This window comes from Humulus lupulus, chromosome 6 (assembly GCF_963169125.1).
Source record: "Humulus lupulus chromosome 6, drHumLupu1.1, whole genome shotgun sequence".
Classification (NCBI taxonomy): Eukaryota; Viridiplantae; Streptophyta; class Magnoliopsida; order Rosales; family Cannabaceae; genus Humulus; species Humulus lupulus.
This window is the reverse complement of record NC_084798.1, coordinates 7675472-7692360: the sequence shown is the minus strand read 5'-3', so window position 1 is coordinate 7692360 and position 16889 is coordinate 7675472. Positions and strand designations below refer to the sequence as shown.

The following is a 16889-nucleotide window of genomic DNA, read 5'->3' as shown; positions in this document are numbered from 1 at the left end:
TGATGGCTAGCCGGAGGAGAACCCATGGGATTCTATATGATATGTGTAACAAACCCTGCAGGCATTGGCTGAATCAAACAGTGTGCACAAGTGATATTGGGCCCATAAAAATGTGAAACTAAAAGAAAGAGCGTAAAAGTAAAGTTTGAAAGTGCATGAGCAATAAATGAAATGCATAAGCATATAAGTCAGCATATTAGTATATGTGCACTACAAACTCACGACATTCATGTGTATGTGTATGCATGAGATTTGCTTACTGAGCGTTAGCTCATTATGTTATTTTCCAACATTTTTCCAGGTGTGGCTTTAGCTGTTGAGCAACTTGTGGAGCACGGACTCAGTAGCAATGCAATAATGGTTTAGAGTTTTCATATGGCTGCCTTAAATTTAAAGTATTCATACGTGTAATAATTTCTTCTAATAAGTTTATATAAAAGTTTAAATTTTTCTGTATTTCTTCGTATCATTTTATTTAATTCTTTTGGTCAAGTGCCTTACATACTCGTAAACCCTAGAATTACGAGTATGTGGCAGACGTACCCTACCTTAGGGACGTTACAGACAAAGTAAGGCATGTAGCATATCGGTTGGCTTTACTGCCATCATTAGCTGAAACACATAACATTTTTCATGTATCGATGTTGAGAAAATATATATCAGATCCATCCCATGTGCTCGATTACAAGGCTCTAGAGTTAAAAAAAGATTTCAATTATGAAGAATGACCAGTACGCGTTCTAGAACAGGGAACTAAGGAGTTAAGGTCCAAAAGTGTCACTATGGTAAAAATCTTTTGGAGCAATAGCACAGAAAGAGAGGCCACATGGGAATTGGAGGAATATATAAGGGAGCGGTATCCCGAGATGTTTGGTAAGTAAATTTCGAGGACGAAATTCTTTTAAGTAGGGGAGAATTGTAGCATCCCGAAATTTTACTTAGCTAGATAGTAGTAGTAGTAGTAGTTGTATAATTTTAGTTTTTGTGGATATTGGTCAAAGCCGGGATATAGTTAGAAACTCGTAGAAATAGTTATGTGAATTAGAGGAATATATAAGGGAGCGGTATCCCGAGATGTTTGGTAAGTAAATTTCGAGGACGAAATTCTTTTAAGTAGGGGAGAATTCACTACAAGAAAATGGGGTCTTTACCTACCAATTATAAGTGTAGGTAAAACTAGCCTAATGGTGGGTAATATGGTTTACCTACCAATATTGAATTGGTAGAGATTGGTAGGTAAAAGTTAGTGGGGAAAGAGTCTTTACCTACACTTATTAACACTGGTAGGTAAAAGAATCAGTGGACCCCACTAAGTTGTAAATCAATTGATGAGTCATCAGATGACGTGTTTGATGACGTGGCATCCTACGTGGCATCCTACATGGCATCCTGCGTGGCATCATTTTATTAGCCCACATAGCATTATTTTATTGGTTTGTTACACAATTTATATTTTGTTTAAATTTAATGGTTATGTGTAGGTAAAAGATAATAACAGTTATTTGTAAATGTTCTATATTAGAAATGAACTAGAAAAAAACCATTCAATAATAAAATATTTAATGCTAAAATTCTTTATAATGTTCAATACTAAAATAAGTTATAAAGTTATCATTTTAAGGTTACCCCTACCAAAATAAAAAAAACTTCATAAAGTTCATTCCTTAGTAAAATTAATGTAAATAAACTAAGAATCATCTTGTGACTCCCGAACTGAAATAGATGGCGACTCTCTTAAATTTGCATCTGAAGCTTGGTCTGTTGGAGGTGGTGGAGGCGGTGCCATCAAATTGTTATGACGAAGTATATCCACAACTACACTAAGTTGTTCGCTAGTAGCATTAAGGCGGGAAGTTGTATCATTAAGTCGTTCAAGTAACTCTTCATAAGTTGGTTGATTACCCACAATATTTTCACGATGTGAAGTAGAAGTTGTGACACTAGGAGACCGTCCCCACCCTCGCAAGTATACCGAATTACGTCCAAGTACACGCTCCATAATCTCTTTATCAGACAATTCTTCTGGAGGATGTTGACCCCTTAACTCCATCATTTTATCCTAATATTATATTTAATTAATTATTAGTAAGAAATATAATAAATATAATAAATAAAAATTTAAATTACTTACATATAATGGCCCGAGCTCTATTCCAGTCCATCCTTTCTCAGTGTAGAGTCCAAGAACTTTACTTAGCTAATTATTTAGTAGTATTATAGTATGTATAGTATTATCTTTGTAACTGTGGATTTTTGGTTCAGACCGGGAATTATTTGGACACTCATAGTAGTACTTATAGATTTTCTAAGTTTAACCTATAGTTTAAGAATATTAAGTATAACCTAAGGTTTGATTATATGACTGATATTAAGGATAATATTTGTTATATTATAAGGTTTAGATATCAACCAATAGGATTTTAAGCACATGTTATGAATGGGTTATTAAGGATTAAGTATTTTTTAGGATTAAATTAAATAAGGGTAAAGTTTGAATGTTATAAGGTCAGTCAGCAGCTTTGAATACGTTGAGGGCTTAGTCAAGGCTGTTTACTCCATTCAAACTTAGCTAAAAATGTGTAATTTCGTGTTTAAATATTCAGCGTGTGCCGATATATCGCAGCACGTAAATACGGAAAACACGAAACGATGCACGGTTGCCTCGGGCATACTGGCCCAGGCGATATATCGCCTACAGGGGGTGATATATCGCCTCCTCCAACATGTTTTCAAACATTTTTGAATTCTTTTCCTTTCAGCCATTCAAACTCCTTCATAAGTCCAGCATCTTTTGAACGAGTCTTCAGCCTCTGCTGAACAATTATTCAAATTATTTTCACCTAAAAAGCCATTATTTTTATTCAAGTAAAATCAAGATACTTTCATTCCCAAACTCTATAAATAGGACCTAGTACCCAGCCATTATTCACCTTTTGCTCTAAGTTCAGAAGCTGCTAGTGTTAAGTGAGTGTGAGAGTGTAAACACCTGGTTTGGGAAAATCATAAGCTTAAACATCATAAGCTTATCAAACACTTTGGGAAGTGAGGTTCTATAGTATTTCGGTTGTGGTGTAGATTGGTCTTTCAAGTCTTTGAGGTAAACCAAAACTCTTGCTCATTGTTTTATGTTATTTTCTATCTCATAGCCTTCTATTCAGTTTCCTAACCTCATTCTTATTTTGGTTAGGAAATCTAAGTTCTTGAGCACATAAGTTTCGGTAAGCATGTTTTTCAAATGGTTCAGTCTTCCCATTCCTTTTCATCTCTTTTCCTTCTTTAGACTCACTCTTGTTCATTATGGTTTTAGGAGTGTTCCAAAAGTCCCAACTCAGTCCACATATCCCGGTAACTTTGGTAAGGAAAATAGGCTAGAATCAATATGTTATATGCTTATGTTATCTTATGTTTTATGTTGTTAAATGTGTTATGATATGTATGCATTTATGTTTGTAGGCTTGGGCATATGACCCATATGACTAACAAGACCCCAAATGGGTTATGGGCATATGACCTACTTAGCTAGTAGGACCCCACTAATCCCATGGGCATATGCTTGTTTAGTCTATGGGACCCCAAGTAATAATGGTCATTATAATAAGTGTATGTATTAAGTGTTATGTAAAGTGTTTATGTTTCTTATGAAATTATGTTTATGACTATGTGTTAGATTTTCCTTGCTAGGCATTAGGCTCATTTCTTTTTGTTTTATGTGCAGGAAAATAGCTTTAAGAGGCGGTAAGGTTCGTGGATGCTTGGGATTGTGTATCGATGGTGAATGGAGTCAAGGAGCCGAGCGTTATTCGATTCGAGGATGTAGTTTCTATTTTATGTCTTTTTACATGTATTTTCCGCACTATTTATGTAATGTCTTTTTACCTTAAATCATGTTTTGTTTTTAAAGACAATGGGATCCCATATCCTTTTTGGTATTTATGTAAGTAACTTTTATTTCTACAAGTTACCTAATAAAATTATGGTATTTTTGCAAATGTAAGTTTTAGTAAGAATTTGTATGTATAGTTTCGTTAATGGTCCAAAAGTCTAGATTAGTGGGTCATTACACTCAGCATCATAATGCTTTAGACGCCATGTCTCAATTTGACCGGTAGGAGAAGTTAACACCATTCCATGTCGAATGTGATGTCGTGGTGTGGAGACTGAACCATTTTTCAACTCCCATTTCCTCTTTGATCGATTGGTAGTATTCTTTAATGCTCTTTCCTAAAGAAATAAATCCAAATAAAATTTATTAGAAAAAATTTTACACAACATTTTCTTTTGAACAACACAATGTCTATTTATTACAAACTTTATTGAACAGTTTAACACTAAAATCTGTAAATCAAAGACAAAACAAAATACTAAAAAATGTTACCTTAAATTCAGGAGAACACCAACGATCACACAAAATCATCCAATCTTCTTGATGTTCTTCTTTTAAGTCTGGATGACGTTTGCTCTTGGCCATCTCAAGATCATTTTCTCCTCCAATTTCTTTGAAATATAAGTGCAGCTTTTACTTATGACCCTTCCAAGCTTTTCTCATTTGCTCATCAATGCATTTTTTAGTTGTCTCATCATTCAAGTTGATGTCAAAATGTTCCTATAACATAAAATAAAACAATATTAATTATAAATATTACAGATATAAATGTAATATTGTGAAATGACTTACCAAAAGATAGTGTCGCAATGGAGCTCTCACATCTTCTGGGACCATTCGCCACTCTTTATAATGAAATGTACCATGATTCCGAATAATGAATCCAATCTCATTATTAAATTCTCAGCATTAGTACAAATTGGTTGACGACACTCCGCATTAAAAGTCAATGACAACTTTCCAGTTGATGATGCCTTAGCTATAGTTGTAGTTGTCAAGCCGCGAGTAACTCCACGTGGCTTAAAGGATGTTTGTCCTACTATACAATATAATATTAATTGAAATAAATAGAAATTTAAAGAAATGAACATGAAAGACATTAAATTTACCTGATGGAACTTGGGAAGATTGATTATCATCTTCGGTATCAAAATGGGTCGTCACATTGATTTGTTCACCCTGTACAGTAGGGTGTGTGGAGCCTTGAGGGTGTTCTCTCTCTACATTAGATTGTGCGGTGGTTCTAGGTCGTTGACTGAGTACCGTAGATCGAGTGGTGCGACAAACTTGTTGATTCTCTAAACTCGACCGTAGTGCGAATAACTTGTGTAGGTGGAGCAGGAGGATCAATGACTGGTTCAACTTGTTGATTCTCTATTCTCGACCGAGTAGTGCGAACAACTTGTGAAGGTGGAGCAGGAGGATGAATGATTGGTTCAACTTGTTGACTTTGAGCAGTAGATCGAGTGGTGCGACGACCAGGTGCCATGACTAAAATTCTGTGAAATAAAACATAGAAAATGATTAGTAAATAAATATTTAGAAATATTAAGAAACTAACTATGAATTAAGAATCTGGATATCTTGTTTCATCTCAGATTTTGCAAACCTTAGTTTCTGTACTTGTATTTCTGCTTGTGTACAGGGTGCTTGGCTAGTTGGCTAGTTGGGGAAGAACATTTGTAGACAAATTTCACGAGGCACTAACTGATCAATGACAAGATGAGTAACTATGAATTAAGAATCTGCATCATCATCACATTCTGATTCAGTATAACTTTTTGTGTCATCACTTGAGAGAAATGTTTCATTATTAGAGAATATATTTCCTTCATCAAAATCTTCATCTAAGTCACTATCCTTGTCAACATTTTGATTTTGGTTTAAAAGTAAATCAACAACAAGTTGGTCTGAAAGAGTTACAGAAGGAACATCTAATCGAACTAAAGACGAACTTTCAATGAAATCCTCAGTTGGTTGAAAAGGTGGAAATTGAAATGATTCTTCTTCTTGAAACACATCATTATTTACTGTCTCTTCCATAATTTCAGGAATGTCATAAATAGATCGATGATTTACTTTTTGAACAATCCGCCAATTTGAACCACGCTTCATATCAAGCAAATAGAAAACTTGTTGTGCTTGAGTTGCCAAGATAAATGGTTCATTAGAATACCAATCAGTAGATGTATTGATGGAAGTCAAATTATGATCCACAACAATTGATCTACCTTTTGGATTAGAGTTATACCACTTGCAACGAAATAAGAACACCTTCCGATCTAAAACGAATGACAACTGCAAAATCTCAATCAAGACACCATAGTATAGGATATTAATATTGTCATGATCACCTTCAGTGCAAATTCCAGAACATTGTGTCTTAAGAGTATCGTCACGCTCTTTACATCGAAATCGAACACCATTTACAATACAACTTTGGTAGGTGTTGTACCGTTCAAGTGGACATTGAGATAAAGAGTACAAATCATCATTGGCAAGAGGTGATTTTTGAACTCGCATTTGAGACGCCTGTAGTATGAAAGAATTTGAATTATGATGAATGAGGTCACAACTTAAGAATTTAGTAAGAAACCATTAAAGATAATCTCTTACTTTATTCTTAAACCAAGAAGGAAATTGTTCTTTGTGCTCTAAGGCAACTTCTGAATCTGAAAGACCTTTTTCTTCCAACAACTTTATATGATCACTACATTCAAATTCAATTCTATGAATAAGTAAATGATATTTTGTTGAGATAATTTAGAAGAATAAAAGAAATTGTTACTTACTCGATAAAATGTTGGATATCATCTACAAAATTGTTCAATATATACCATTGAACGACTTGTCTCCAATTTTGAAGCAATTTGATAGTAGATGCCCCTAATGGACGAACATTGGAGTTGAAAACATCTAACTTATGATTTGGAGAAGGTATATCCCAATTACGCTCGGGTCATGTGAATCTTGTCTCTATGTTAGAAACATATCTTGACAAGAAAGTTACAGCTTCATCTACAACAAAAGCTTCTGCTATTGAACCATCAGGCCGAGACATGTTTCTCACATATTTCTTGTATAAACCCATATGGCGCTCTGTCCCAAACATCCATCTCGAAGCAACTGGACCACCTAATAACACTTGATCGGGTAGGTGAACACAAAGATGAACCATTATGGTAAAAAATGATGGGGGAAATATCTTTTCCAACTTGCACAAAATTATTACAATTCCATCTCTCAATTCTTCTATGTTAGAAATTTGTAATGTTTTTGCACAAATTTTTTGAAAGAATTGGCAGAGTTTAATCAAAGTACCACGAATGTTGTCTGTCAGAAAAGGAAGTAATGCAGCTGGTAATATCTTATGAAGTAAAACATGACAATCATGAGTTTTCATTCCTCCTAGTTTGTCATTATCTGTTACACATTGACTAATATTCGAAGCATATCCATCCGGTAATCTAACACTTTGAATGAATTTACAAAAATCTTTGCATTCTTCTCTTGTCAAAGTGTAACTAGCATAAGGTTTTTCAAGCTTGTTATTAGATAGGTCCTTCTTCAGCCAAAGCTCTTCACGAATATTAAGATTTTGTAAATCCTTACGAGCTTTTAAAGTGTCTTTCGATTTGCCTTCAATGTCTAAAAGTGTTCCAATAATGTTATCACATACATTTTTCTCTATATGCATCACATCAAGATTGTGACGCAGCAAGAGCTTTGACCAGTATGGCAATTCAAACAAAACACTTCTTTTACACCAATTCAGCTCTTTCTCTCCACGCTTACGTTTTCTAGAAGAATTACTTGGTGCTTTACCAGGGGTATGAATAGGAATTTCATCCAATTGCTTTAAAATGTCGTCACCAGTAAAAGTTCTAGGAGGGCCACGTAATTCAGTAGATCCATCATATTCTTTACTTTTTCTCCAAGCATGGTTTCTTTTCAAATAACATCGATGTCCCATGAAACATTGTTTGTCAGTTATTCTTCTAGATCTTGTATCTTCAAGACAAACAGGACATGCTAATTTACCAGCAGTGCTCCACCCAGACAAGTATGCATAAGCAGGAAAATCACTAATTGTCCACAAGACTGCAGCTCGAAGTTTAAACATGCATTGACCATACAAATCATATGCATTGACTCCATCCCATAACTCTTTAAGCTCTTCAATTAATGGCATCAAGAACACATCATAATCTTTTCCAGGAGATTTAGGGCCTGGAATTAACAAAGACATGAGATAGTTTGTTCCATTAGGAGAAGCCCAAGGTGGCATATTGTACAGAATTAATATCACTGGCCACAAACTATAGGTTGATGTCATATTAGAGAAAGGGTTAAACCCATCTGACGCCAACCCCATTCGTACACTCCTAGAATCAGCTGCAAAGTCAGGATACACATTGTCGAAATGCTTCCAAGCATCCCCATCAGCAGGATGACGTAAAATCCTGGGTTCATTTTTCTGTACCTCTTTATGCCATCGCATATCTTTAGAAGTGTGCTTCGAACTAAACATTCTCTTAAGTCGTGCCTTGATTGGGAACCATCTAAGTCGTTTATGTGGGATTTGATTTCGTACATAACGACTAGACTTGCATATAGGACATGACAACTGCATTTGCATTCTCACCATAAAACAATGCACAATCGTATTGACAAACATCAATTTGCTCATAGCCTAAGCCCACCTCACAAAGAAGCTTCCTCGTCTGGTAATAATTCCTTGGGCACTGATTACCCTCGGACAATATCTCTCTCAAACGCTCCAAAAGACCGTCGAATGATTTATCTGTCCATTTGTTAAGCACTTTGAGATTCATCAACTTCATCGTCGCGCTTAAGACAGAGAAACCTTTACAATTATTGTACAAAGGCTTATGAAGTGACTCAAACAATGCATCATACTTGTCATCCACATTAAGTGGAGATTCATCATTGAAGTCACTAGTTGGACCTGTAATATCCAACATTTTCATAATACATTTATTTATTATAAATCAAAGTTTTAATACATAAAATGTACAACTTTACAAATTTAAGAAATAGTAATGGAAAAATAGTGTTTAAATATGATTTTATGTTTTTAATGAGATTAAAGAAAGAGAAACTTGAGTAGTCAAGTATTGGACCCAAATGTCATATAATTTTAATTGGGGATTTTTATAAAATTAAGAAAGTTTGGCTAAAGGGCTTATTTGAAAAGAATTTTAGTATTTTGGGTCCAAGTGTAATTTTTAAAAATAAATAAATAAATAAAATAAAATAAAATAAAAGGCTTCAGCCTTTCATTTTACCCGAGCCCCTCTCTCTCTCTCCTCAGAAACTCTCTCTCTCTCTCTCTCTCTCTCTCTCTCTCTCTCTCTCTGCGTGTTACTGTTGCCGACGACGCAGGAGTACTTTCCGGCCACCATTTTTAGCCACGCGCCGGACCGTTGGATTCAGAGGCCTCCGAACTATCGACCCACGCGGGAATCTAGAGCTCACTCGCCGATTAAACGCCTCAACCACTCGATTTAAGTTCGGCCACCCCGCGACTTCAAAGTTGCGATTCGGCCACCTCGGGCATCCGTTTGCCGATCCGTCACCACCATCGTGCTCCTCGTGTTGTGGGCTTCAAAACCCAATAACTTGTTCCTACATCTACCATAGTTGGGTGGTGGGCCCACCACGAGCCACCGCGATCCACCGTAGACCGACAGTCGAAACTTAGTGTTCGAGGTTCCGAAGTACGTTTTGAGTCTCAGAAAATCATCGTTTGACTTATTGTGGAACCCGATCATTTTGGTATAATTTCTTTAACTTATATATTGTGATTTAATTGTGATTGATTAGAGTAATTGTTATTATGTGTATTTATGGTATATAATTATATATTATTGATATATGGAATATTTTCTGTAATTTACTGGCTGTCTGGGATTATATATATTTTTTATACAGGTTTTGATTTTGGAATTGTCCACTTTATAGTCGTTGTGCTGTCTAATTTTCTAAAAAATATTAGATATTAAATCAAGTATAAAAATACATATTTAATTGATTTTATATTAATATGGAAATTATTATGATTAAGTAATTTTAATTATTATTGTTATTATTTTGTTAAGTAAATCAAGAATACAGATTCATATATATATATATATGAAAAGTATGATTTATAGTAAACCTATTATCTAACCATTATTATTGTATATTAATATTTGAATATTAAAATAATATCAAATATTAGTTTCCTACAGTTATTGATATTTGTAAGACCAGTGAAGTTTGGAGAAAGTATATTTATTATATCACTGGAATTGATATTATGACTAACTAATAATAATATAAATATTTATATTTATATTATTATCATTATATTGATTATTACAACTTTATGTTACAAATATGATTTCTTTTATAAAATGACTATTTGAATATATACATCCATATACGTATTGCTATTGAAGTATTTTGTTATTAATATCGAAATAAGTTTAATTATAGACAATAATTATTATTGTTGTTAGGATTATAATTATTATTATCATTTATATAGTTTCTGGTATGATTAATATACACTATCAATAGTGTATATTTACGGATTAGATAGAATTTAATAAATTATGTGCCTTGAATAGGATTTGTATGGATTTGATTGATTGACTCTTGGTGAGCCGTTTTAAAATAAGCTAAGGACCTAAGGTAAGTAAATCTCACCTTTTGTGCTTAAGTGTAAGATGCATGACTACATTGATTGTGTACATCTGATGAGTTAAGTATGGTATGATGATGATGCATATGATAAGTATGTGAAGAATGGTTATATGAACACCATAAGGGTGTTGTGTGATATGAAATTGATGAATTCTGTGATATGCGAAAGATGTCTTACTTGGTTAAGAATGATATGAATTATGTGCAAGTATGTGTTCTTATGTTGATGGATATGTGGATTACTCTATGTTCATGATTTGTTATATGTTATGATATATGAAGCGTTTAAGTTTTTAGGCTGGAAACCTTAGACCTGAGCCATAGCTCTACGTTAAGGTATAACAACGCCACCAACCCAAAGCTTCATGTATTATGACTAAAGATGTTTTGAGTTATATGAGATGTGATACAATGCCTTGATTGAATACCATCAACATCAGTCATGAACACGAACATTGGCATTTCAGCATCAGCATGTATGCATGGCATGTACAGTTATGTGATACATTATTATGTAATATAAGACCATGCATATGAATATGAGAAAAGTTATGAAATGTCTTGAAAAGTCTTATGTAAAGTTAAACATTTTAATGACACAAGTCTTAAGCAAAGTGATAATAAGATGTTTAAAAAGGGTGCCACTGTTTTGATGAAGCAATCAAGTAAGTTCAGTAAAGAAGACGGAAGTCTATAAGACTTATAGTGGCTGCCCACTAGTGTGGGCTAGGTCAGAGTTGACCATTCAGATATGTTTGCCATGTTTCCGTCTTTCTCCTCCATATGTGTAATAAGTATGGCCGCTATGGCAACGATGAAATGAGTGTTATGATGAGCCTAGCTGAGATGATGGCTAGCCGGAGGAGAACCCATGGGATTCTATATGATATGTGTAACAAGCCCTGCAGGCATTGGCTGAATCAAACAGTGTGCACAAGTGATATTGGGCCCATAAAAATGTGAAACTAAAAGAAAGAGCATAAAAGTAAAGTTTGAAAGTGCATGAGCAATAAATGAAATGCATAAGTATATAAGTCAGCATATTAGTATATGTGCACTACAAACTCACGACATTCATGTGTATGTGTATGCATGAGATTTGCTTACTGAGCGTTAGCTCATTATGTTATTTTCCAACATTTTTCCAGGTGTGGCTTTAGCTGTTGAGCAACTTGTGGAGCACGGACTCAGTAGCAATGCAATAATGGTTTAGAGTTTTCATATGGCTGCCTTAAATTCAAAGTATTCATGCGTGTAATAATTTCTTATAATAAGTTTATATAAAAGTTTAAATTTTTTCTGTATTTCTTCGTATCATTTTATTTAATTCTTTTGGTCAAGTGCCTTACATACTCGTAAACCCTAGAATTACGAGTATGTGGCAGACGTACCCTACCTTAGGGACGTTACAGGACCAATGTCAAAATACTTACTACCAATAGCATCATGAAGACCTGCCGCCAAATCATCACTCTGATCCGAATCTTCGACATTATCCTCGGTATCAAATAATCCATCATCTTCTACTTCCTCTACTTGCTCACCATGGTGATACCACCTTGTGTAAGTACTAAGAAATCCATCAGTGATCAAGTGCAACTTTATCACATGCATGTATTGTGATTTCTTATTCACGCATCGACAACAAGGGCATAGAACCATCCCATTGGAGTCCATGGAGTGTCTTGCAACACTAATGAATTCATTCATTCCAGCAGCATATTCTGCTGAAAGTTTATTTGGTATATTTATCCAATGACGATCCATGAACCAACAAAATGGGTCCCTTGTTGTAGTTGGTAGAGCTGATGATGAACCCAAATTCTAGAAAGAACACAGAGGAGAACAAGAGCAAGAAAAAGAATAAGAAAGGATGGTAAATATTAAAGATTTTTCTCTTTCGTAGATTATTATAAATGAATTAGGAAAATAAGAAAGAAGAGAGAGTGGGAGATTGATTTGGGGGAAGTGAAATGAAAATGGAGAGGCTAAAAAGGATGAGGAAAACAATGAAAATTGTTATGGTTCAGCTACTTAGGGCAGCTAAACTGAGAATCATGGAAGTTGCTGCTAGACAAGCACCTCTCATGGACATTGCATTTTTTGGGGAGGTTCAATTCAGTAACATGGGATTTGATCTATCACAAGGATTCATGAATGCATCTTTATTATTAATTCTTTCTTTTTTTTTAAAAAAACAATATTGAATTAAAAGAACTATTGTCGTTATATAGAAACATATAAATATATGTATGTATATATATGTGGTGCACATATTTTTTTACATATTCAAAGGTTACTACTACTGCCCAGGAGGAGGCTTTAAAGATTATTTCCACCCCAGTAAACAAGGGGCTTTAATTTTTCTTCTTCCACATGAATTATTAATATTTCACAAAGCAAGTAAACCATAACAGTTTGTCTCTGAACTCTAAACTAAGTACCAATAGAAAATGACAGTAAGCTTATTAAATAGTGTTAATTTACTGATTTTTTATTTTATTATTTTGTAGTATCTTCCAAAGAAACTACATTTTTAATCAATCTTAGTACATAAACAACAAAGGGAAAGCCACTAACAACAAGTCATAAACAAAGTACCAAAGACAAAATACAAAAGAAATAGCATAGACAAATTCAAATGCATAAACAACCAATCACAAAAACTATAAACAAAGCACCAAAAAGTGCCTCAGGACAATGATTCATCATCAAACTTTCAGATTAGTAAGGATTTGATATCACTATAAATCATAAAAATGTTACCTCAAGGCTTCCAAGGCTAAATTCCAAAAGTGTTAAAGCCGCCAAGCCTAATTCAAAAATCACAGAGCCACCCAGACCAAGCCCAAAACCTCAAAGCACTACAAGAAATTCATATTACAATTAAATTCTGATTGAAAATAATGATCAACAATAAAAACAACAAGAATTCAATCATGCTCATATTTACACATTCAAAATCAATCAAAACTAAAATAAAATCAGATATGAAAGTTATACAAAATTTTTAGAAAACATAACTTGCAAACAAACATAACTCAAAAACCCCAAAATCCTTACATCCCATAAAGCATAAAAATGTAATTCTAGCTAAAAAGAAATTCAAAAACAATGAGAGAAAAGAAATCAGAAGAAAATTTACTTATTATGAATGAAACTAGAATATGTCTTCACTTACAAATTTAGAAAAAGTAACAAAATAGCTGTTTTAAAATATATATAATTTAATAATTAAAAAATCAATTAGCAAAAGTGCAGGTTTACTAGCTTGATATTTATAAAAGAACTGAATGAAAATTCAGCAAAGATATTAATTCACAAATACTCTAGACTCAGAACTATTCCATACAGTAATTTTTTAGCAATGTTGGAATTTTTGCAAATAACATTAATTCTAGCTATACAAGTAATATAGTATCTCAATTCACAAATACTTTAGACTCAGAACTATTCCATACAGTAAGGCTTTCTTCTTCATCATTGACTATAATCTCATTCCCAAAATATCAGATTTTGGTTTGGCTAAACTTTATGATGATAAACAAACTCATATAAGTACTCATGTTGCTGGAACAATTGGTTATCTTGCACCATAATATGCCATGCGTGGTCACCTTACAGAGAAAACTGATATCTTTTCCTTTGGAGTTGTGGCTCTAGAGCTTGTTAGTGGCAGGCCAAATTCTGACTCTACCTTAGATGAAGAAAGAATGTACCTACTTGAATGGGCTTGGAATTGGCATGAACAAGGCTGCGAAATTGAGCTGCCAGATTCAGAACTATCAGAATTTGATGAGGAAGAAGTGAAAGAATCATTGGAGTAGCTCTATTATGCACTCAAACCTCACCAACATTGCGTCCATCTATGTCAAGAGTGGTGGCAATGATCTCAGGAGACATTAACATCGTTAGTACATTGGTCCTGTGATATTCCACAGATCAAATCAACACCCTGATGATCATGAGAGGCCTTAGAGCCAAAATGATCATGCATATGATCTCCAAGCACCGAAGACGTGTTTAGTAACATGGAAGGAGATATATTATCTGGAGGGGCTGAAAAGAGGAAGCTAGCTGGGGAAAATTGATCTCCACAGCTTGAAATGTTAATATTGGAGTTATGATAGGCTTTGTAAGAAGCAAAGTCAACGGGAGGGTAAGTCAAACTTGTGCTACTAGTATTGGTAGAGGAGTTTTGTATGTCATTTCTATTAGTACTAGTACAACAAAACTGGATCGGTGAACTAGTTTTTGTCACTAGTGACATATTATTATTGCTCGTAAGATCTGAACTAAACTGAGTAGTACAGCTTGGTTGATCTGGTAAGTGAGAAACCCAAGAATGAGAGAGAGCTATCAACACGATGATTTATCTTCAATTCGTTTTTTTTCTTCACATAACATAAATAAGCAATAAAATCCCATGTGTTATTTGCACTATACTGTTAAAAAAGATTAAAAAAAAAATACTCACTGCAATATACAAATTGGTTGAGATCAAGAGTCACCCGGCCCTGCTTAGCAGTATCAAATGAATCAAACATATTACTGCAACGAGCAAAACAACAGCAGAAAATGAGTAAGCCTCCGTTATGAGCTTATGACCATTTTGAACTGGTGTAGATGATAAATTATACATGTTCAAGAGTTTCACTTGAAGCCAAACGCCTTTATATGATTAAGAGTGTGGAAAAAAAATATGTATACAATGCTGAGAGACATATTGATAGTGTGTATAAAATTCATTCTAAGCATAGAAAACTTTTGTTCTTTATTCCGAGAAAAAACTTGTATTTCTGTCGAGAGAAACTTACCGAGCTGACTGCAAAAATATACAAAGAGATATGAAATCATCTAATCTGAATCTTCCATTCTTCTTTTGATCAAAACTCTGCACAAATTATAAAAGAATAAGCTATGACAGCCATAAACTTATTATGTATAAACATCATTAGAAAATCCCAAGTAAATCTATAATTTTTCACAGCCCAGTGGAGTGAGTGAGTGAATGTATTAAGATTCAAGAAATCAAATACAGAAAAGTTATTTCTAAATATACTAAAAAAAACAAATCAGGACATTTCAGTTACCGTGTCCGTGTGTGATCGAGATGAGAGTCGTCTTGCGCTGGAGAGAGAGACGGTGCTTGGTCACTTCGATCTGATCTGGGGAGAGCTTCAGTATTTCACAATATGTGAGAACGGAACGGAAGCAGTGAACGGAACGGAACGGAAGCAGTGAGCGGAACGGAACGGAAGCTGTGTAAGAATAGGGAATGGAAACAGTGATCTGATCTGGAAGGGTGCGTGCGAAACGGAAGGGAAGCAGTGAGCGGAACAGTGAACGGAACAGAAGGGAAGCAGGAACGGAACGGAACGGAAGCTGTGTAAGAACAAGGAATGGAAACAGTGATTTGGTGCGTGAAAGGGTTATAATATATCATATATATATACATATATAGCATATAATATATTTGTTAATTGGATAAAAAAAAAATAGGCAAGATGGCAGACACATTAGCTTACACATCATCAATATTATCACACATATGCTTACACATAAGCATTTATAAAAATAAAAAATAAAAAATAAGCAAAAATTGGAGGAAAAATTGAGCAGGAATTGTAAAATTTTTCCCTCAAAAATAAATGTGGGCAAAGTCTCCATATTAGTAGGTAATATTGGTAGGAAATAACATTTCTGAATTAATATACTAATGACAAATAATTACTTACCAATATTATTTACCAATAAATATTGGTAGGCAAAACATTACTTTCCCTACCAATATATATTGGTAGGTAAAATATTGGTAGGTAAAGATCAGATTTCTTGTAGTGATTGTAGCATCCCGAAATTTTACTTAGCTACATAGTAGTAGTAGTAGTAGTAGTAGTAGTAGTAGTAGTAGTAGTAGTAGTAGTAGTAGTAGTAGTAGTAGTAGTTGTAGAATTTTAGTTTTTGTGGATATTGGTCAAAGCTGGGATTTTGTTAGAAACTCGTAGAAATAGTTATGGATGTTATAAGTTTAACCTATGGTTTAGAAATATTAATTTTATCATAAGGTTTGATTAATGGATATTGTCCTAAGAGTATTATTTATTATAACCTAAGGTTCATATAGAATGATTAAGAATGTGACACTTGTCACAAGCATGTTTATTAAGGATTTCAGCATTTTTGATGTATAGTTTAATTAAAAGAAAGATCTAGAAGCTCTAGAACCTTCCATTATCTGTTAGGATCACATTTTACTCAGTCAAAGTATTTTTGAACAAAATTCAATTATCCT

At 34.0% G+C, this 16889-nt stretch overlaps 1 protein-coding gene and 1 long non-coding RNA gene across 3 annotated transcripts; both read right to left on the bottom strand.

The window, feature by feature from the left end:
- Positions 1 to 1551: 1551 nt before the first annotated feature.
- Positions 1552 to 2165, bottom strand: LOC133783749 (uncharacterized). Its single transcript, XM_062223387.1, has 2 exons — positions 2132 to 2165; positions 1552 to 2059 (listed from the first exon to the last, which is right to left on the bottom strand). Exon 2 carries the CDS (start codon positions 2051 to 2053, stop codon positions 1688 to 1690), a length of 366 nt encoding a protein of 121 aa, XP_062079371.1. The 5' UTR covers positions 2054 to 2059; positions 2132 to 2165; the 3' UTR covers positions 1552 to 1687.
- A 1912-nt stretch (positions 2166 to 4077) lies between these two features.
- Positions 4078 to 15514, bottom strand: LOC133781563 (uncharacterized). Of its 2 annotated transcripts, none has more exons than XR_009870151.1 (4): positions 15412 to 15514; positions 15072 to 15145; positions 13361 to 13458; positions 4078 to 4221 (listed from the first exon to the last, which is right to left on the bottom strand). It is a non-coding gene; the product is annotated as an uncharacterized LOC133781563 (long non-coding RNA). The 2 variants fall into 2 exon arrangements; XR_009870150.1 differs by lacking the exon at positions 4078 to 4221 and adding an exon at positions 5188 to 5382.
- Positions 15515 to 16889: the final 1375 nt, after the last annotated feature.